The 23,555-nt window shown below is 38.3% G+C and overlaps 1 protein-coding gene across 1 annotated transcript in view; it reads left to right on the forward strand.

The window, feature by feature from the left end:
* The window catches only part of neurl1b (neuralized E3 ubiquitin protein ligase 1B), a 44,113-nt gene that overhangs the window by 14,825 nt on the left and 5,733 nt on the right, over window positions 1-23,555 (forward strand). The window contains exons 2-5 of the mRNA XM_057851114.1: window positions 1,769-2,010; window positions 8,890-9,223; window positions 17,880-18,614; window positions 22,387-22,512. Coding sequence (XP_057707097.1) covers window positions 1,769-2,010; window positions 8,890-9,223; window positions 17,880-18,614; window positions 22,387-22,512 — 1,437 coding nt within the window. The remainder of the gene's footprint in view (window positions 1-1,768; window positions 2,011-8,889; window positions 9,224-17,879; window positions 18,615-22,386; window positions 22,513-23,555) is intronic.

Genomic DNA, 23,555 nt, shown 5'->3' on the forward strand with positions numbered 1-23,555 from the left:
AACAATCAAAACTTATCTCTACTATTTAGTAGCACCACTTCTGGCTTTTATGACAGCTTGCAGTCTCTGAGGCATGGACTTGATGAGTATTCTCCATTAATTTGGTACCAACTCTCTTTGACTGCAGTTACCAGATTATCCTTGCAGGTCGGAGCCTTGCTGTGGACAATTTTTCTCAATTTCCACCACAGGTTTTCAATAGGGTTGAGATCTGGCTTATTTGCAGGCCATGACATTGACTGGATGAGTCTTTCTCCAAGGAATACTTTAACAGTTTTAGCTGTGGCAACTGTAGCATGATGCATTGTCATCTTGGCATATTTTCAACAAATGGATAAGAAAGCTGTCTAAAATTTCAATGTAAACTTGTGAATTTATTAAAGATTTAACCACAGCCATCTCCCCAGTGCCTTTGCCTGACATGTAGCCTCATATCATCAAGGACTGGGAGTTTTGATGTTTTCTTGTCTTTGTAAATCTCACTAGAACAGCACTAAACAATAGTTCCAACATCATCACCTTGTCAAGAGTCAAGAATCTGCATTGGACAAGGTGTCAATAATCTGCATTGGAATACGTGATGATGCTGGAACTTTTGTATGCCTCAGAGACTGCAAGCTGTCATAAAAGCCAGAGGTGGTGCTACTAAATACTAGAGATGTGTTTTGATTGTTATTTCTTTGCTTGTTTCTCATGATTCCATATGTTTTTCCTCAGAATGGAGTGATTCCATATATATTTCCCTGCACTTGCTCTATAAAAGTAACATTTACTGACCACCACAATGTTTACATTCATTTCTATTAGTGTTTCTGAATGCTAAAGAGTTGCACTTTTGAACTAATTCTTTTTTTTAACTTTTTATCTGAGTTTTTTCTACATGATAAAATGTCTGAGTGAGTGCTCGTCCGAGACTGGTGATTCTATACTTTTTGCTAGGGTTTGTACTATCGCAACTGTCTTTGGCCAATTTAGTTGATCCAAACAAAACAAATGAAGCATTACTGTGGTAAGCCATGAACTTTGACCATTAGATTGGAACCTTTCTATGAGGTTACTATTGTTCCTTTGACCATTTTGGTTTTTCAAAATTGGTGTAGCTTACTCTACATCGGGACTACAAAATTAACATTTTCACTAAAAGTATAGTGACCACAACATTAACTCGCAAATTAAATATTCACAATTCCATAACTACTTTACTTAACAGCTCTTTTGTGCCTTAGTGCCAGCTTCACTTCAATGTAAAATTTTACCCATGTTTATTGATAGAAATACAAAGTATTCATTATGCTGTCTAATATGATTGCGGTGTTAGGAACAGCTAGATCTTTTTAATGGTGTGGGTAAGTCCTCGAAGGGTTGTTGAGAGGTGTATAGTGTCAGTGTGGGAAAAGAAGTGTCGTAGACTGTCGGCTCTTTTACGTAAGTGGCCTCTGCCCTCTAGCGCGGGCGGTAATTCCCGACCAGGGGGCTGGTGCTGTGGGATTTCATCATGGGTTCCACGTGAAATCATCCGAATCCACTTAATTTATCTAAAAAAAAAATATCTATTTTGTTCATAGTGCTAACAGTTGTCTAAAACAACTGTCATGGGCCGCTTGAACTGGAGATATTAGGTGTTGATATGCTTGCTGCTTTTTCCAGCAGCTGCTGTCACCACCTTCAATAGTTTGACCTTGTCAGAGTCACACAACGCAAACATGCTTTTCGTGCATGTTGGCACTAAATTGTTAAACAAATTTTCTGGTTGTGCTTCAAATTGCAGATGCAACACTGCAACCTCCTCCACTGGCCAGCAGACAATATTACACGCTGCCCAACAATGGCGCCGGACTTGAGAGAAGGTCTGCACATCCAGTTAGCATCAGTATGGAGTCACCCCGCTTTCACCCCCACGCCAAAGGCAAGAATATAAGACTTGACGGGCAGCTTCGCCGCGCCACTCGAAAGAACAGTTTTTGCAATGGGATCACCTTCAGTCACAGGCCTGTCCATCTCTACGAAAAGGTTTGTTCGCTTTCGTTCTCCGCAAAATTTCATGACTGAACAATTATAGCAAATAGAATTTAGGGGTAGGAAACCACCCTTGAATTGCAAGTACTAAAAATACCCCAAAATTAGAATGATATGGAGACTTTTATATGAAATGCAATACAGATCATGTTAAGATTTTACATAGCAGAAATTGGCTTTTGTGAATCCTATTAGAATGCTAATAGAATCGTGTCTTTGTGCCCCCCTCTGTGTCGAAATTGGAGTTCTAATTGGAAATCCAGTCAGATATATTGCCATGAGCATCTGGGCATTGATATTTACACTATTGTCATTGATCCAGGTTGATTAATTGTTACACAACTAATTAACACATGAATATGTAAGCCGCGAAATAAAAAAGACATACGGGTATTAGTCGCCTTTGTGCGGCTAGCATTTTAGCATGTGACATACATTATACTATACAGTATTTGGATTTCCAAATAATATATTTAAAGTGTGAATCCTCCGTCTGGATAGAAACTACATTCTTATAAAAAAAATAATAGCTATACAGCAGGGGTCCCCAAACTATGCATCCGGCCCGCGGCCACATTTGGTCCGGCCCCTGAACAAAAAAAAAAAACAAAAACAAAAACAAAAAAAAACTTTTTTTTTTAAATAGTGTTATTTATTTTCTGGCTTTTTTCTGTGAAGAACCCAGAGAGGGTTATTTGGTTAGTATCTATTTAATTAATAGTGTTATTATATTATATTATATTATATTATATTATATTATATTATATTATATTATATTATATTATATTATATTATATTATATTATATTATATTATATTATATTATATTATATTTAGGGCTGTCAAACGATTAAAATTTTTTATCGTGTTAATTACAACTTAAAAATTAATTAATCGTAATTAATCGCAATTCAAACCATCTAAAAAATATGCCATATTTTTCTGTAAATTATTGTTGGAATGGAAAGACACAAGACAGATATATACATTCAACATAGTATTTGTTTATTATTACAATAAATCAACAAGATGGCATTAACATTATTAACATTCTGTTAAAGCGATCCATGGATAGAAAGACTTGTAGCTCTTAAAAGACAAATGTTAGTACAAGTTAAAGAAATTTTATATTAAATCCCCTCTTAATGTTTTCGTTTCAATAAAATTTGTAAAATTTTCAACCAAAAACTAAACTAGAAGCCCGCCATTGTTGATGTCAATAGCTACACAATTCTCATGGGTGCTGAAACCCATAAAATCAGTGGCACCCAAGCGCCAGCAGAGGGCGACAAAACTCCAAAAAACACAAGTAACAAGTGGACATTCCACTGTGCTGTCATTTTAATCTGTTCGAGCGGGCCATGTGCGTTAATTGCGTCAAATATTTTAACGTGATTAATTTAAAAACTGAATTACCGCCCGTTAACGCGATAATTTTGACAGCCCTAATTATATTATATTATATTATATTATATTATATTATATTATATTATATTATATTATATTATTATATTTATTTTATTTACTTTTGTTCCGTGAAGAATCCAGAAACGGTTATTTGATTGTGGCTTTCTGAAAAACAATAAATTTTGACATTTAGGCACTCCTGCAAACGTCACACCTTTTCTGTTACAAACTGACCCCGGCCCCTCATCAGAGAAGGAAAAAGTTATGTGGCCCTCACAGGATATAGTTTGGGGACCCCTGCTATACAGTGATCCCCACTACTTCGCGCTTCAAACTTCATGTCATCAGTCCATCGCGGATATTCTTTTCATTAAAAAAAAAAATAAATGAATGTGTTATTTTAAAGAGACGTAGTCTCTCACGCTCGCTCCTGCCACTTTTCTTGGTCAGACAGTGCACTGGAGTGGCTTATTAAAGTTAATGATGATTGACAGACGTTAAGATTTATTCTTGCCAGAGATGCTTGTTAGCCAAAATTTCAAAGCGGCGCATACGTTAATCATCGTTTAACTTGTGATACAGTTGCTGTGGCAACTCATTGTGTGTAAGTGAACAGCTTGAGCAGATTTGAGTGGACTCACTCAATGAAGCATTTAATGACGACAAGCATTTTTTTTTTACTTTATTCTTATTTAAAAATATTTCGATAGGACATAACATGTTTAAAACTTATCATGATTATTACACTTGAAGTGCTTAAAAACCAGTTATCAAAATATATATGACGGAAAACACTCTGGTGACTTGAACTTCCGCTCTGAGACCCCCAATTTGGCCAAATTTCAAAACTGTCCAATATGCACGTGTGATATACAGTGCCCTCCATAATTATTAGCACCCCTGAAAAAGATGTGTTTTTAGCTTCTAATATATATATATTTTTTTATTCAAATAATATGGGACCTTAATGGAAAAAAAGAGAAAAATCCACCCTTCAATACAAGTGCATTCATTCAGTGGGGAAAAAATCCCACATAAAGAAAAAATTATTTGATATCAAATAATGTGCGTCACAATTATTAGCACCCCTGATGTTAATACCTTGTACAACCCCCTTTTGCCAACAAAACAAGCTCTGGGGACTGAGATGGCCATGGGAGGAGCTTGATTTTGTGTCTGGTGAACCATTTCTGTGTAGATTTGGCCATATGTTTAGGGTCATTGTCCTGCTGAAAGACCCGGTGACGACCCATCTTCAGCTTTCGGGCAGAGGGCAACAGATTTTGATTTAAAATGTCCTGGTATTTCAAAGCATTCATGATGCCATGCACCCTAACAAGGTTCCCAGGGCCTTTGGAAGCGAAACAGCCCCACAGCATCACTGACCCACTGGCACGCCAGACCCACTTAGAGTGTTTGTAGCGAAAATGCTCAATCTTGGTCTCATCTGACCCACACGGTCCTAGTTGAAGCCTGGGACCGTGTGTATTTTTGTGTGAGACCAAGATTGAGCTTTTTGGCAACAAAAAGGGTCTGGCGTGCCACGAAAGATGCGCATGCTGAAAAGCACCTCATACCCACTGTGAAGTATGGGGGTGGGTCAGGGTTCAGGTTCAGGGGTGCCAATAATTATGGAGGGCACTGTATCATTGGAAAGCTTAAAATCTCAATTTTCTGGTGAAAGAAAAATTTTTAACAGGAGGGCACTTTTTTTTTTTTTTTTTTAATGTTTTTTAAACAGCAAAACCCTATCTGGAGGTGAGAGCACGCGAGAGCAGTATTACAGACTCCATGACTTTAACAAAATATTATCGCGTACTTACCTTGTTTTGATCCAAAAACTCCATGTAGCATGTATCACTGAGTGCCAAAACACAGCTGTGAATGACCACAGCTGGATTTTTGTGGGTTTTTTTGGGCGAAACATAGTAATATAACAAGGGCCGCGATGCAGAAATCGCAGACATCCAGGAGTGGTCAAGATTTTCTTGTTCATATATTTACCCTTTTAAAAAAAAAAATCTATTTTTTTTTTTTTTTTGGTTTTGTTTGGATCGATTATTTATCATCTAACATATCAGAGAAAAGTTATGAGGTAGATATCCATGACTTTTTTACAGACACCATTTTTTTCATTGTGACATAATTTGTTTAAAAGTTTAAAATATGTGAATGCATAATTTTTTTACGTCGTTTTTTTTTTGTTTTTTTTTTAAACGAAATATGAGACATCAATTAATGATTCTAAGCTAAAAACGACAGACATTTTGAATAATGAATATAATTAATTACCTTCGTTTTATGGCTTGGTTGAAACAAAAGCGGTTGCACAACGTCTGTAAATGGGGGTTTTCAGGGTAAAACGGACAAATTAAAAATAGTTCGGGGACTTAATGCGCCATGAATCTGCTATGTCAGCATATAGACATGTTGTTCTATCGAACACAACAGTTCTTTTGGCTTAAAATGCAGCAGTTTATTTTAAAGAGGGTTGCAAGAGCAGAAACTGCTTTTTCAGTCTTGTCTGTGTTTTCCGTCATATATATTTACATAAAAGGTCTTTTTTTATTATTTTACTTTGGGCAAAAAATTGAAAAACATCACTTATATGTATCTCTTTCTAATGCTAAATCTGAATAAATACAAAAAAATTTGGGGGGGGGGGGGGGGGGCTGGTCCCCATTAACAGCGAAAAATGAGGGATCACTGTATAACCAAAGACATAAATTCAAATTCTCAGAGGTTACTCAACAGGTTTTATTACTCCTAAAATAATAGAATGATAACAATGTAAAAAAAAAAACTGGAATAAAATAATGATCAAAAAAATATATATATATTGCCTCTTCTGTATTAGCGAATCATCCTTGAACAAAATAATAGCTGTCTTTTCAATTGTACTGGACAATAAATAATCTGAAATAATAATCTAAATAATACTTTTTCTGTAGTAAATCCAGCTTTAACAAAAAAGCTCTTTTCTCTTTCCAGTGAAATAATGAATAGCAAACCATAGCCTCACAAAAATACAAATTTAATCAACAACAACAAAAAATGTTTTGTGTTTTAGCATTTTGGGAAATGCAGTGCTCCCACGTCTGTTTTCTTGGTTACAGAGCACAGCAGTACTAACCATTTGGCAGGCTTTCTGAGAACACGGCACAGGCAGTACAGTATGTAGTATTCTGTGCAAAGCGTCAGTCAATTTCAACACACGTGAATTGGTCCCGAGAAAAATCATGAAAACCGGGCATTTTCACAAATTTATAAAACCCCTGGATGCCCCAGACAAGATGTAAAAAGTTGACATGTCCGGACAAAACAGGACGTTTGGTCGCCCTAACATGTAATATTACAGTAAATATGTGGTTGTTCGTTTATAAGCGTAGATCAATTTCCTAATAAGAAGACAAATATTCTTTGTGCTAAAACCCTCCGCTGTTGTTTAGGTCCATGGTTTATTTGACTGAGCCCTCTTTTACCATATTTGGCAACCACATTACTCAAAATGTAGCCACATACTTTACGTACTTCACTCGTCATATATCACACATATGACATAATTATGGTTACAGGCGGGCACATTGTGTACTGTTTAAATCAATTCACGAATTGGACAGTAGTCATAACAAAACAAACCTTATGTTATTTGACCAATGCAATGGAGAGTGAGAAGTGTAGAAAAATGATGTCTATGCTGGTTTCAGTCTTCTTCTTGCAAAATTTGAATGAGGAATATACAGTGGGGCAAATAAGTATTCATTCAACCACTAATTGTGCAAGTTCTTCCACTTGAAAATATTAGAGAGGCCTGTAATTGTCAACATGGGTAAACCTCAACCATGAGAGACAGAATGTGGAAAAAAAAAACAGAAAATCACATTGTTTGATTTTTAAAGAATTTTTTTGCAAATCATGGTGGAAAATATGTACTTGGTCAATACCAAAAGTTCATCTCAATACCTTGTTATGTACCCTTTGTTGGCAATAACGGAGGCCAAACGTTTTGTGTAACTCTTCACAAGCTTTTCACACACTGTTGCTGGTATTTTGGCCCATTCCTCCATGCAGATCTCCGCTAGAGCAGTGATGTTTTGGGGCTGTCGTTGGGCAACATGGACTTCAACTCCCTCCACAGATTTTCTATGGGGTTGAGAACTGGAGAATGGCTAGGCCACTCCAGGACCTTGAAATGCCTCTTACGAAGCCACTCCTTTGTTGCCCTGGCTGTGTGTTTGGGATCAGTGTCATGCTGAAAGACCCAGCCACGTCTCATCTTCAATGCCCTTGCTGATTGAAGGAGATTTTCACACAAAATCTCTCGATACATGGCCCCATTCATTCTTTCCTTTAGACAGATCAGTCGTCCTGGTCCTTTTGCAGAAAAACAGCCCCAAAGCATGATGTTTCCACCCCCATGCTTCACAGTGGGTATGGTGTTTTTCTGATGCAATTCAGAATTCTTTCTCCTCCAAACACGAGAACCTGTGTTTCTACCAAAAAGTTATATTTTGGTTTCATCTGACCATAATACATTCTCCCAGTCCTCTTCTGGATTATCCAAATGCTCTCTAGTGAACCGCAGACGGTCCTGGACGTGGACTGGCTTCAGCAGGGGGACACGTCTGGCAGTGCAGGATTTGAGTCCCTGGCGGCGTATTGTGTTACTGATAGTAGCCTTTGTTACTGTGGTCATTCACTAGGTCCCCCTGTGTGCTTCTGGGTTTTTTTCTCACCGTTCTTGTTATCGTTTTGACGCCATGGGGTGAGATCTTGCATGGAGCCCCAGATTGAGGGAGGTTATCAGTGATCTTGTATGTCTTCCATTTTCTAATAATTGCTCCCACAGTTGATTTTTTTACACCAAGCGTTTTACCTATTGCAGATTCAGTCTTCCCAGCCTGGTGCAGGTCTACAACTTTGTCTCTGGTGTCCTTCGACAGCTCTTTGGTCTTGGCCATAGTGGAGTTTTGAGTGTGACTGACTGAGGATGTGGACAGGTGTCTTTATACCAATAATGAGTTAAAACAGGTGCCATTAATACAGGTAACGAGTGGAGCCTCGTTAGACCTTGTTAGAAGAAGTTAGACCTCTTTGACAGCCAGAAATCTTGCTTGTTTGTAGGTGACCAAATACTTATTTTCCACTCTAATTTGGAAATACATTCTTTAAAAATCAAACATTGTGATTTTCTGATTTTTTTTCCACATTCTGTCTCTCATGGTTGAGGTTTACCCATGTTGACACTTACAGGCCTCTCTAATCTTTTAAAGTAGGAGAACTTGCACTGTTGACAAAATATTTATTTGCCCCACAGTAGTTACAAATGATATTTGGAGGGCTATATCAGATGGCGCAAAACCAAACAAAAAAAGTGTGTGTCTTATGTCAGGGAGAGTAACTCACTCACCCTCTCACCCAGATGTACCCTCGCCACCATTTTTCACAAACAATGTTTCTGATTCAGGTGCGACTTCGTCTTACTGGAGTGCACACCGGCTGGAGTGGAGCTCTACGCTTTGGTTTCACCAGTCTGGACCCAAGTGATTTGATCATATCTGACATCCCCAAATACGCTTGTCCAGATTTGGTGACGCGGCCCGGATACTGGGCCAAGGCACTGCCTGAAAGACTCGCCTTGAAAGACAGCGTGCTTGCCTTCTGGACCGATCGCCACGGGAGAGTATTCTACAGTATTAATGATGGCGAGCCAATCCTCTTCCATTGTGGCCTCAGCATCGGCTGCCCGCTCTGGGCCATCGTTGATATCTACGGCATCACTCAGGAAGTCACGCTGCTTGGTAAATCTTGCGTTTGTCTCCCTTAACCTGAGCCATTACACTTTGCAACAGTCATGACACACTTTAATGGTGTACAATATTACAGCTGTATCATAAATTCTACTTTATAAAGATAATAATCAGATAATCAATTTAGATGGAAATAGAGGCACTACTGCATCACAACACTAATGATATGAAGTTTTCAGCATTTGTATACTGTATTTTCCAGACAATTTTCTTAATTTTACTGGACCTTTGACTTATACTCAGGTGCGTACTACCGTATTGGCCTGAATATAAGACGGCCCTGATTATAAGACGACCCCCTCTTTTTCAAGACTTAAGTTTAAAAAAAGACTTTTTGAACACCAAATTAATTTTTCTACAGAAAATTCTAACCGTACATCCGAAACAAATTATTATAACTATACAGGTATATTGGAGAGAAAAAGCATGTTATTTTGCCTCATTCAAATCTTAATATCTGAACATTTAAATATGTAATCTAAAGTGCAATCACATTCATAAATGAATGGCTTCTGGTTTTTGAAATGTAAATAAACCAATCTATTGTGATAAAACAACAAAATTGCAATAACTGCATTAACCATCAAAGTGAAGTCTAACTGTAACTGTAGTCTTGAAACAAATCTGAAAGGAAAAACATTGCAATCAAATAATGCAAACTGGTTAAACGAGAGTAGCTGAGATCTGTCATGACAGAACATCACTTCAATGATATCTGGCGCCATCTAGCGTCGTGAATGGGGAGAGTAGCTGAGATCTGTCATGACAGAACATCGCTTCAATGATATCTGGCGCCATCTAGCGTCGTGAATGGGTATAATGTCTAGACTGCGAATATAAGACGACCCCCGCTTTTTCAGTCATATTTAAATGCAAAAAACACCATCTTATATCCGGGCCAGTACGGTATATACCTCATTCCCCAACCTTAATACTGTATGTTATGTTAACTGATACCTATTTAGCTTTTGTTCTCCATTTTACATAATGTCCAGTGGTACCTCTATATACGAAGTTAATTCATTCCAGGACCTTGTTTGTAAGTCGAAATTGTTTTATATCGAGCAGGATTTTCCCATAAGAATACATTATAATTCCATTAATTTATTCCACAGCCCGAAAACTTACACTAAATCCTTAATAAATACTACTGGTACTCTTACATATGGCAGTTACACGTAGAAAAACAAATAAATTATAAGTAAAAATGGAATAACATTATAATAATAATAATAATTCCTGCAATAATGTAATGAATCAGGTTGTAATGTGGCGGACGTGTTTTGCATGCTGTACCTGAACACACCGCGTGGCTGACATCATAGCGTAAGAAAGGTGCAGCTGAGATTTTACTTTCTCTTTAAATGTTCAGTTGTTGCTGGCGTAACTGCTGTGGACAGTAGGCGTGTTGTGTTGCACAAGTTCTGAAATAAATGATAATAGTAAATGACGAAGCTCGATTCAATTCACAGATGCGCACACCAGGCTTATATTTTTCTATCATTTCCATCCAGTGACTGTAATCTGGTTACTTTCTTTCAGTAACGAGCAATCTAACGCGTTCATTTTTCCAAACCAGTAATCTAATTAAAGTTAGTTTCCTTAGTGCCTGAATGTTACTATTTTGTTATTGCCCCATAATGTATGTAGTCATGTACGAAGAGCATCTAGAATAGAAATGTTTCTCTTGAGTTTGGGAGTGACATCATATGTCCGGTTTTGTAATCGGAGGACAAAAAATACGGGTCACGTGTATTACCATGCTGTGTGAGTCTACGGTGGCGGCAGCCAACACAACCTAGCCTAGCTACCTCGTCAGGACACGAACAGTGAAAGAGCCAAGAGGCAGGAGAGATACCACAAACGGCTGCATTTGCTTACTGGAAATACAGCCATGACTTCATATTTTTAACTGATAAATTACTTTTGAAGTAACTTAGTTACTTTGATAATAATCAGTGAAGTAACTAGATTAGTTTTTGAGGCATAATGAGTCATTAAATTACAGTGTATCACAAAAGTGAGTACAACCCTCGCATTTCTGCGGATATTTAAGTATATCTTTTCATTGGAAAGGAAAGCCCGTAAACAGTTTGCTGAAGACATATCAACAAAGCACCATGTCCTATGGTTTGATGAGACGGGCAGGCTTTCTTGTGTACCGTCTTCAGAAGAGGCTTCCTCCTGGGGTGACAGCCATGCACACCAATTTGATGTAGAGTGTGACGTATGGTCTGAGCACTAACAGGCCGACCCCCACCTCTTCAATCTCTGCAGCAATGCAAACAGCACTCCTGTAACGAGTCACATGATATTTTGGAGGGAAAATGACAAGCAGTACTCAATTTGGACATTTAGGGATGTACGTAGTTTATAAGGGGTGTACTCACTTTTGTCGCCGGGGATTTAGATATTAATGGCTATAGTTTGAGTTATTTTGAGGGGAAAATAAATTAACTCTATTATATAAGCTGCACACAGACTACTTTTCATTGTGTCAAAGTGTCATTTTGTCAGTGTAGTCCCATGAAAAGATATATTTAAATATCTGCAAAAATGCGAGGAGTGTACTCACTTTTGTGATACACTGTAGTTTTTCAAGTAATCTGTGACAACACTGTTTCCATCTTCATTTCAATGGAAAGAGTCACCTTTTTCCTATCTTCACCACCTGCACTAACCTTCTTGGAACTCGTGTTGATTTCTCTCACATGAAAATTTGCCGTGCGTCCGTTTTGCGGCAAAACAACGAAACTGCAGTGCTGTCATAAATCGACGTAATTCGACTCCAGTGTGACTTACAGTGGGGAGAACAAGTATTGGATACACTGACTCCCATTGACTGTGTATCCAATACTTGTTCTCCCCACTGTATATACATTTAAAAATTTTCCCCATAATTCATTGTGCATTTTTGGTTTGGTGTGACTTTAGCGAGGTGCAATTTCTAATCCAAAAAAAAAAGGTGTGTATTTTGAGTAATTTAATGCAATGGTCTTTTTCATTTTAATAATTATTTGAAAAAAGGCCTCAAGACCAGAAATGCATAGAGAAAAAAATACGCAAGCTTGTATCATATTTCTTTTACATTTTTCTGGCTGTTGATACATGGCCGCTTCATAGGGACTGGTGATACATGTTCACACAAGGCAACCTGAGCATGTATTTATTTTTCAAATATAATTAAAGTGATATTTTGATTGGACTGACTTAGACAACGTAAAAGGTGAACTTGAAGCCCTGTGTAAGTTGAACTTGGCTTTGAGACTGTTAAACCGCAGGAACATATTTACATAGTGTCAATAAATACAGAGCTAATTTAAGCAGCTTCTAAAGAGGGTAGAGTGCAGCTGTGCCGCCAAGTTCCAATGTCAACTTTGGGATGGACATACAGCATAGCAATTAGCATCACTGAGTGAGCAAAAACATATTGTGATATCTAGTCTTCGTTTTGTTGGCCGTCTCGCTCCTAATGATTCCCTCGATAGTCTTTCGCCATTTCGCTGCCCAGCTTTGTTGGGCCCCTTTGTTTTGCCTTTTATTTCCATCACTGGCTGCCCTGTAGTTTCCTCCCTTGCTATGTTTATATTCAGTCTGACAGGAGCTATAGCCATGTTTGGTCAAGGCTGCAGATCCCAGGAGCTTTGGTGAGGGGCCAGTGTACTCATCTGCTACGTACCATCACTTGAAATAGTCATAAAGGAATGGATCATAAGTCAAATGAGTCGTTTCTAGAGATAGATTTGTTTACAGCACTTTTGTTATGAAACCTTTACAATGCAGTAGTGTAGTGAGATGATCATAGGATGGGAAGTCATGTGGACAGTAATAAAATGCCTATTAGGTTGTCACTGTTATCTGAAATAAATTGGAATAAGTGCTTGTTGATTATACAATCTGCATTGAGTAAGTCACCAGGAAAATTCAAATTTTTGACTTTAGAGGAAAATATAGTATCTAAACTTGCATATATTATAATGCAGTGATACCTTTTCTTATGAATTGGTTCTGGAAGTAGTTTCCAAACTTGAAAATTTTATAACTAGGACACGTTTCCATGTAAATGCATAGGTGGAGTTTGACTTTTGGGGCTGGGGGGGTACAATATGTTGATGACCCCAATACGCAGTGTCAGCAACAAAATTAATTCACAAGAATATTTATAATAATAAGTTGAAAATGAGCGTTGTTTTTTTTTGTTTCCCATCATTCTTGAGGGGAATTCTAAAATCAGGCTGCTTAGGCTATACTTTTCGCCAAGATCGTCATCTTTCGAATATGGTACGCCCACCGGTGTCATGCCAATGTAGTTACCCCAGTCTGGGTGGAACCTGGAGCCACTGCACTTCACTGATTTGCTTGATTTCAATGTTTTGGTGACATAGTTATCTATGAGATTTTGAAACATGGCACAGCCATAAAAAAAAAAAAAATCTTTTTTTTTCTGTCGTATACCGTAACATACGTACTGAACATTAAAAAAGGCAATGTTTCACTGTTTTACTCGTAGGATGACCTATAACTGTTCTTACTGCAATTCAAGTCCTGTGGAGTTTCTCCAGTTTAGTAAACGTCGATGTCCAAAATATATAACTGTGGTTCTTTTCTGGCTTCAATTAATTATTCAAGTCGACAACCCTCATAACTAATGTGTGTGTGCACGCTCCCGAGGCCAGGGGACACAATTTTTGACGGGGGTAACTACATTGGCAAGACACCGGTGGTGGCTCTGTTGTACAATTAGCGTCTTTAGTGGGACAAATTGATACCTCACTCACCATTTTGACGGTGGTCTCTAGTGTTTCATAGTCCACATTTTCAGTCCTTGGTTCTTGCTCAATAGTTGTTGTCACTTTTGAAAGCTTAGGTTTGTAAAAAATCACGTATATCCATCTTGCTTTTTCGGTCCACGGGTGGTTTTGACTAAGCAAAGCAAATGACCGTCTAAAGTGCTAGTCACATAATCTGTCCGAAAAAATAATTTGGACCCATCATAAAAATATCTTTTTTTGTTCATTTAGTTCATTTTTGTTGTTGTTTTATGTTGCTTTACAACTTTTATAGACAATATTTTACAGTGAATTCTTAATTTTAAAATCATATACTGTATAGGAAAGTCAATTACATGCAGTGGCACTTTTCGGCCACCAGGGGGGCCTGGCCCTCCCTGAAAATCTGTTTATATGTAAATACTCAAATTCTAAGCCCCCCAAAATTCAGACATAAATCTTCTATAATGCATAAAAATGTATCAAAACATGTAAAAAATACATGTTACAATTATTGCACAATCAACATAAAATCTGAGTTGTGCATCATGTAAAAAACCAAGAATAGAGTAAAGAATGAAAGTTAATACACTCATGTGAAGCTGTCGGAACACGGGGGGGGGGGGGGGGGGATGAAGAGGACGCTGGGATACACACATACACATACAGTAGAGATTTGTCTTCGCCAATTGGATGCCAGGAATGCTTTGCAATAGCCAATGGCAGAGCAGCTATAAGTATAGTGGTACTTCGACATACGATCACGGTCACGTTCAGTAAACTCTGGGGGCTGCGACTACCAGCCATACTGTAGTTTTGCCTTTCTTATCCTGAAATTTCTTTCTTAACAAGAGGCAATATTTTCTAGTTGAGGTGTGTCTTAACCTGAAAATTCTGTATGTAGAGACATTCTTAAGTAGAGGTAGCACTGTAGTTCAAAGTCCCGCCAGACAAAACCTTAGCTCAGCAACCATCAATATAATTCAGGCATTTTGGTCTGTTTCCCCGTACAGCGGTACCTCTACATAAGGATTTAATTTTTTTCAGCGCCTGGTTTGTAAGTCGAAATGGTCGAGTGAAATTTTACCATAAGAATACATTGTATATTATCGATGAACTCATTCCACAGCCCAAAAAACAACGCTAAATCCTTTATACTGTAGGTACAATAACTTATACCAATTACACATAGCAAAACAAATGCTAAATATAAATAATAATAATACAGGTACATAATGCAGGTACTGATACTATTAAATTAATGTAACAAATCGGACTCTAATGTGGCAGTTGTGTTTTGCATGCTGTACCTGAACACACCATGTGATTGACGAGAGAGTGACAGAGGTGCGGAAGTTTTTACTTTTTCATGTTCTATTGTTGTTGGCGGGGGTAAGGGGGGGACTGGTGAGTCTCGTTGTCTAGCTTGCTCACCCACACACACACCACACTAGGGGTGTGACAAAATATCGAAATGGTGATACATCGTGATACTTTGTATCCCAAAACGTTATCGATATGCACCTGCCAAGAATCGAGATATTGTTTTAAATAGGTGTCAATGTTTAAAAAAAAGGAACCAACAAGTTGCTATCAAAATCTTCAACTAAAATAGTGTCTCAGTTAACTCTATGGCTGCCATTGATGGCGCTCGACGGTCGACGCCCAATCCATTTAGACTCGGAGGGTCGAACGAACATTCATTCATTCGAAACCAGAGCATTCACAGTCACTCTTTCTGTTTTCCAGGCCATTTACAAGTGAATTTCTGTTCACTTTAGTTGCATTTACAGGCCACTTCCTGTTGAGTTTGAGTCGCTGCCAATTCATTTGGGAGATCACTGGGCCACATCCTGTTCTGTAACACAAAATTAACAGGAAGTGACTCATTAAATGCCCCGAAATCAACAGGAACTGACTCAAAATCAATAAAGTAATGATCTGAAATGCCCCAAAATTACCTCGTTGCCTTGCATTGGCTGCCACTGATGGCCATAGACGTTAAATCCGTTTGAGGTGGGAGTTCATTCGCTGCCACCCTCCCAGTTCAAATGGATTGGATGTCTACTAATAGTAAACTCATTCCAATTCACAACAGACACTTGTTTTTCTGTTTATTAGTCGTTTTGTAGAATATCTTAGGTTGATTTCCTGACCAATGTATCGATAATCGTTGTAAAGCCATCGTTATCCTAAGCTTTGTATCGCAAATCATATCGAATCGTGAGGTACAAAGAGGTACTCATATTTTTCTATCATTTCCTTTTTAATTTCAATGGTAAGCACTAGAGCTGGGAATCTTTGGGCACCTAACGATTCGATTACGATTACGATTCAGAGGCTCCGATTTGATTATAAAACGATTATTGATGCACCCCCCTCCTTTTCTTTTTTTTTTTTTTTTTTTTTTTTTTAAATGTTTTGTACATTAGTTCCAAAATAGTTCAAAAATACTCTCAGGCTAAACCAAACTACTATTTCAGTATCAAGTTAACATATAGCAGTAAACAAATATACAAAAATAACAGTAAATAAAAAATTCCAGTCCCCATTCTGAATCAGCAGCTTTAAACTACATTCAATTAATTTAATGTTGTCAATCAACCGTTAAAGTTGTTAAAATTGCTCCTGTTATTCCATAATTTCCCTTTCATCTACTTTCGGCATGTGAAAGTTTTAAAACTATTTTAAAGATAGATTCAAGTCAATATTTTACCGATTTAGGAGTATTTTAGATAAAAAGGTAATTAGGTTTGCTTGGAAGGTTCGCTACAACAGCCTTGCAGGGAAGTGTAGTGCTTTAAGATGGCGGCCGTTTACTAACACCAGCATCTAGCTTTTTGTAGATGTGCTGCAACGCTACCGAATCTATATATCATCTAGTCCTATATAAATGATATCTACCATAACATTATGTGGATGTACTTGTAGCAGCTTTTCGGCAGCAGTCAGGTATGTTGTTGTGTTTTTTTATCTCGTGGCATGAGTTGAGCTAGAGCCGTGAGTTGAGCAATGGCATTACCCGAGGGGCCGGATAATGAGAAGCATGATGTTTAGCTACTCTCGCTCCGTTCTTCCTCATTGCGTACCGAAGAGCGCGCAGCGCGCTGAGTGTGTTGTACTTCCTCTTTACTTGGCATATTTCAATAATCAGAATTTGCATGTTTGTGAATCGTTCTCGAATCTTCCACGGCCGAATCGTGAATAATCTAAGAATCGGAAATTTTGCACACCTCTAGTAAGCACCACCTTTTCCTGGATAACTTTGTTGGGTCCCATGATGGTTTCTCTCACAAGAAAATCTGCCGTGCTACTGTCTTGTGGAAAACAATGCAATTGCGACGCTTTCATAAACCGTTGTATTTCGAGCATTTATGTCATTTATGTCGGTTGTCAAAAGGATCGTATGTTGAGGTACCACTGTAATTTTATTTGGGGGGAACAAGCATCTTATTGTTTTAACTTCTATTTACACTTGCGGGAAAAAAAACCAAAGAAAATTAGTGTTTAACTTTTTTAAAACTTTCATTCAGACATACAACATTCGCTCTCACTTGATTATCAATTTACAACATTACTTACATGAATACCAATTAAATAAGTGTATAAAAAGGTACCAACTAGGGTGCGGATCTGCAGTGTAAGACATTCGGGAATGTTAACATGTTACATTACTTGAGTTGTTTAACCAGTGTTGGACATATTGTGTTCTACTAACTCGAAGCACTAAATGCATTCACATAAACAAACGTAGACTGAACAAGAACCCAAAGAGCCCTCAATGGCACATGTAGATCACATTTTCAGCCTAAGTGCAAGTGAGTTTACACGAGATGACCCTTATATAATCAAGTCACGCACTTCTTTTCCCCATCCAGAAAGCACGTTTGCCGAGAGCGTCAGCTCGAGCTGCCTGAGCGCCGCCCGCCTGAGTGCCTATCTCCCCCAAAGCAGCCACGATTCGGCCAATTACAGCAATAATCAACTGGAGAACAACCAAGCCGCTGCCGCCAAGATGGCCAACATCCAGCTCAATACTTACACTCAGCTAATCCCCTACTGCTCATCCAATTCGTCCTCCAACACGCCGGCCTCATCTGTCTCCTCCGGATTCTCCAGGGTGGTTCGGAGCCTCCCCTCCCCGCTGAACAATGACCTGCACTTTCACCCCATCCGCGGCTCCGACATCATACTTTCCGCAGACCGCTCAGCTGCTTGTATCCACTTTCTGGACAGCAGTCGAACTCTTGTGTTTAGTGATCGGCCTCTGTACACCGGAGAGACTTTATACGTAGAGGTCGGCCATCTGGGTCTGCCTTATTTCGGGGCGCTGTGGTTTGGTTTGACGTCCTGTGACCCAGCTAGTCTTCACGCCGGGGACCTGCCGGCTGATCCAGAGGTTTTGCTGGACCGTAAGGAGTACTGGGTGGTTCATCGTGGGTTCCCGATGCCGTGCTCCGGGGACGTGCTGAGCTTTAGTCTGCTGCCCAGTGGAGAGGTGCACCACGGAGTGAACGGAGTGGGACGTGGCAGGCTGCTTTGCGTAGACCCTTCTCAGGTGCTGTGGGCCTTCTTCGCCCTACACGGGGCTGTGAACAGACTCAAGATACTCGGTAAGTGGAGTCAGAGCGAGCAAAGTTACTGTAGAAGCAGACATTTCTTATATAGTGCAAATAATATAGCCTTGTTCAGCTTTTTATGCCAATGACATATATTGACAGGTTAAGCAATTTAACATTCGTCCATTAAATTGGAGAATGTACACCCAACATGTGCATCCAACTGACTTGGTCTAGACCTTTTTTGTAGGTGGTGTGGTACAAAAATCATATAAAAGATACTAGCTTTGGTTAAATAAAGGTTTAGAAACACTGGGGTAGAACACAAAAGACAAAATTGACTTGAACTTAAAGAGGGCAGACCTCTTACCGAGGTTGAACGGCGCAATTAGTGGAATGTTCACGGAGCACTATATTTTTGTTTTTATGCCCTTCTGTATGTATGAAGGCCCTTTCCTGGTACACAAAGAATGACGTAAGACAGAACCATTTGTGATTCTCTGGCAATGTAATACTTCCATTGTGAAAAATATTTTTTTAAAGTGGGGAAAAACATATAAAGAGCTGCAGTATACAGTACTTGTGTTTATTGTTCTGCTTTGAGAAAGCTGCTTCTGGTACACGAAATGAGACCAAAGCTTAAGGGACTGATCTGTTTTTCATTCTAGGGCATGGAAAATGGTTGCATCGTGACTCAAAGAGTAAAAAAAGAAATTAAATAGCCTTATCATAGGTAGAAAAAGTAACAGAGAACCATATATGTAACAATTTCATCTGTATTCAAATGATAAAACCAGATTCACGGCGACTGAAAACAGGATACTACTAGTGTCCTGTGAGTGTCCTAGTCCCTCGAGGAATCTGCAATCGCAGAATTTACCATAGATTTCAGCGCCTTTCTCGGATATCAATCAGGGCGAGGAGCAGGACATTTCATTCTACCTGTAGTTTTGATTCCCGCTGCTCAATGTTGTGATAAAATTGCACCCGTCACTGGGCCCTGCTTGTTATTGAAAAAGAATAGAATTGCTTTTTTGGATGCTGTAGTCTCACTTATGGTGGCGGGGAAGCATCAGGAAAATTGAAAATACCAAACACTTTTCAAAAGAAAAAAAAAACTGGGAATACCAATAGCTAAAACAATAATGCAAAATGACCACAGCCGAAGTACAGACTTATAACGAAAGTGGACTTACAACAGAAGCAAACTTCCAATTATAGATGCACTTTGGTAGATCACTCTTTGTGGCCATCATGTAGTCATCCAGTATAGATTGTTGTATAATGTTAGCTGCTCACGTTATCAATCAAGTAAAGCTCAGTTGTAGCACTGGCATTAGCTGCTAACGTTAGCCAGTCAATTAGTGTTAACACACTTCCATTGTAGAGTTGTCCGATATTATCGGGTTGTCGATAATGATGATTGCCTGCCTGTATTTGTAATGCTTTGGTCGCCTCCCAGTGGCTCTTTGGGGTAACTACTGTAAATGTTATTAATTGTGAATACCATATTGGCCTGAATATAAGGCGGTGTTTTTTGCATTGAAATAAGACTGAAAAAGTGGGGGTCGTCTTATATTCGCGGTCTAGACGTTATACCCATTCACGACGCTAGATGGGGCCAGATATCATTTAAGCGATGTTCTGTCATGACAGATCTCAGCCACTCTCAAGTTTAACCAGTATGCATTATTTTATTGCAATGTTTTTCCTTATTCAGATTTGTTACAAGACTACAGTTACAGTTAGACTTCACTTTGATGGTTAATGCAGTTATTGCAATTTTGTTGTTTCATCACAATAGATTGGTTAATTTACATTTCAAAAACCAGAAGCCATTCGTTTGCAAATGTGATTGCACTTTAGTTTACATATTTAATTGTTCAGATATTAAGATTTGAATGAGGCAAAATAACATGCTTTATCGCTGAAATATATTGTTATAATCATTTGTTTCAGATATACTGTAATTATTTTCTGTATAAAAATTAATTTGGTGTTCAAAAAGTCTTTTTTCATACTTAAGTCTTGAAAAAGAGGGGGTCATCTTATAATCAGGGCCGTTTTATATTCGGGCCAGGCCAATACGGTGATTCCTTTAATTCAATTAAGGACAGTTTGCCTCATTTTAATTTCTATCATATATTTGGGACATTTTTATAACTTCAGTTGCTGTTCTGTTATTTATCACAGAATGTTTATTTTATTTGGAAAACCTTGAAGTTGTTACATTTATCATTATTAAAGCATCCAGTAGGGCATCAATACAATTAGCAATAACATGTTAAGTGTATGACCACATATATCGGTATTGATTTGATATCGGTAACGCATTTTTTTAGTTATACGATATCAGGATATCGGTCATCTGTAAAAATGTCCTTATCGGACAACACTAATTTTAAGTGTTACGAAAGCACTTCACTTCTGAGAGAGCAAAATCATGTCAAAATGTTTTTCTTGTTGTGTTTTTAAAAAAGAATGCACTTAATTGCCTAATTGAATGTTTACTTTTTTTTCCGGTAGTGAGCAGTAATGTAAAACAAGTGAAGAACAATATACTTAGTTTTGTTTGATCGCACTTTGTTTAAATCTTTCCATAAATATCACTTATGCTTCAAACCCACTTTTGATTTAATGTTTTGCACTTTATAAGTAATGCCAATTCGCCCGAAAGTAACAAACACAATATTGATATTTATTCATATATAAACACAATTTCTGTCAGTATTTTGGTATTAAAAATAATTTAATTGGCGAATTCTTATGTCATTCTTGCATTAATTGGCTTTACAACTAGCCATTTTAGGTTGTTTTTAAGCCTCGGAATCAAGAATTGCTCTAAATCAGATCAAGCGTTTTCGGAATGGCTCCAGTTAAATGGTTTACCCAACTCCGACTGTATGTGGCAATAGACAGCAATAACAAACCCTGAATGCTTGACTGAAAGACATGTTTTTCCTGCTAACCTCTAGTTGACCTCTCAAGTTAAATCAACTTGGCGTCATTAAAGCATATTCAATTTGAAAACAAAACAACAAACAAATCAATTACACAAATCATATCATGGGTACTTGCATGGTTTTATCAAAAGATAAGAACGCTGAGGCAGGAGTACTACTTTAATGTGTGTCAAACAGTTATTTGAAGCTCGGCCTAGGCTGACACTTGACACTTGTTTTTTATTCCATTGTGTGAGAAATTATGCCCAAACATTTGACATCATTTACTGTATTTTTTACTCACTTTAATTTGATCTGGAGAATAGGTCGCACTAATAAAAAAATGCACTATGAAAGAAAAAAAACATAAAACATATGAGTTATACTGGACTACAAGTCACTTTTTTGGGGTGGAAATTTATTTTTCAATAACCGATACCAAGAATTGACATGTCTTAATAAAGAAATTGAACATTTAAAAACTTGCATATTTCAATATGTAATTTGCACCTGATTATCAGTTGCAGGACCAGGCAAGCTATGAAGAAAAAAATAGGACTAAAAGTGCAAAAAATACAGTTTCCACCCACTTTACGTAATGCTAAAACTTCACATTGAGTCATTTTTGGATGAGCAGTCTCCCTTTTCAAATAATTTATATTTCTGTCCTAGTCCCAGAACTCCCATCATCTGGGACTGATATTTTGAGATCCAACGTCATTAGCTTCAAAGAAAAAGAAACCCCCTTCCAGTTCAAATACAACACAACACATAACTAATATGAATAATGCAAGAGGTTCAAGGATAGCATCAAGGGAAAAATGCGCTTCCTACTCAGCTTTCACGCACAGCTCTTAATTAACGTCTTTATCTTTGTGACCCAGGAACGCTGCAGCCCAGTCCTCCCTCCACATCCCCCACCACCTCCCAGAGCAGCAGCCCAGACGACAGCGATTCAGATCTGGCCTTCAGTGTCAACAGATCCTCCTCTGCGTCTGAATCTTCCCTGGGTAAGAATAACACCCCTATATAAAGTATGTGGTGGTTTATAACTTTTTAGGAGGGTGTAAGAGCTTCAGCTACAGTGTATCACAAATGTGAGTACACCCCTCGCATTTCTGCAGATATTTAAGTATATCTTTTCATGGGACAACACAAACAAAATGATACTTTGACACAATGAAAAGTAGGTTGTGTGCAGCTTATATAATAGAGTTCATTTATTTTCCCCTCAAAATAACTCAAAATCTAAACCCCCGGCAACAAAAGTGAGTACACCGCGTGGGAACTACGTACATCCCTGAATGTCCAAATTGAGTACTGCTTGTCATTTTCCCTCCAAAATGTCATGTGGCTCGTTACAGGAGTGCTGTCAGCATTCCTGCAGAGATTGAAGAGGTGGTGGTGGGGGGGGGTCATTCCCACCACCATGTTTGACTGTAGGCATGGCACACTTATCTTTGTACTCCTCACCTGGTCGCCGCCACACAAGCTTGAGACCATCGGAACCAAACAAATGAATCTTCGTCTTATCACACCATAGGACATGGTTCCAGGAATCCATGTGCTTTGTTGACATGTCTTCAGCAAACTGTTTGCGGGCTTTCTTATGTACCGTCTTCAGAAGAGGCTTCCTCCGGAGGTGACAGACATGCACACCAATTTGATGAAGAGTACAGCGTATGGTCTGAGCACTAACAGGCTGACCCCCCCACCTCTTCAACCTCTGCAGCAATGCTGACAGCACTCCTGTAACGAGTCACATGACATTTTGGAGGAAAAATGACAAGCAGTACTCAATTTGGACATTTAGGGATGTACGTAGTTCCTAGGGGTGTGACAAAATATCGAAAAGGTGATATATCATGATACTTTGTATCCCAAAAAGGTTATCGATATACTCCTGCCAAGAATTGAGATAACGTTTTAAAAAGGTGTCAATGTCGAAAAAAATATTTAAAAAAAAAAAAAAAGAACCAACAAGTTGCTCCCAAAATCCTTCACCATAATAGTGTCTCAGTTAACTCTAAGGCTTAGGGGTGTAACAGTACAC

Source organism: Corythoichthys intestinalis, chromosome 11 (assembly GCF_030265065.1).
Source record: "Corythoichthys intestinalis isolate RoL2023-P3 chromosome 11, ASM3026506v1, whole genome shotgun sequence".
In the NCBI taxonomy this organism is placed as follows: domain Eukaryota; kingdom Metazoa; phylum Chordata; class Actinopteri; order Syngnathiformes; family Syngnathidae; genus Corythoichthys; species Corythoichthys intestinalis.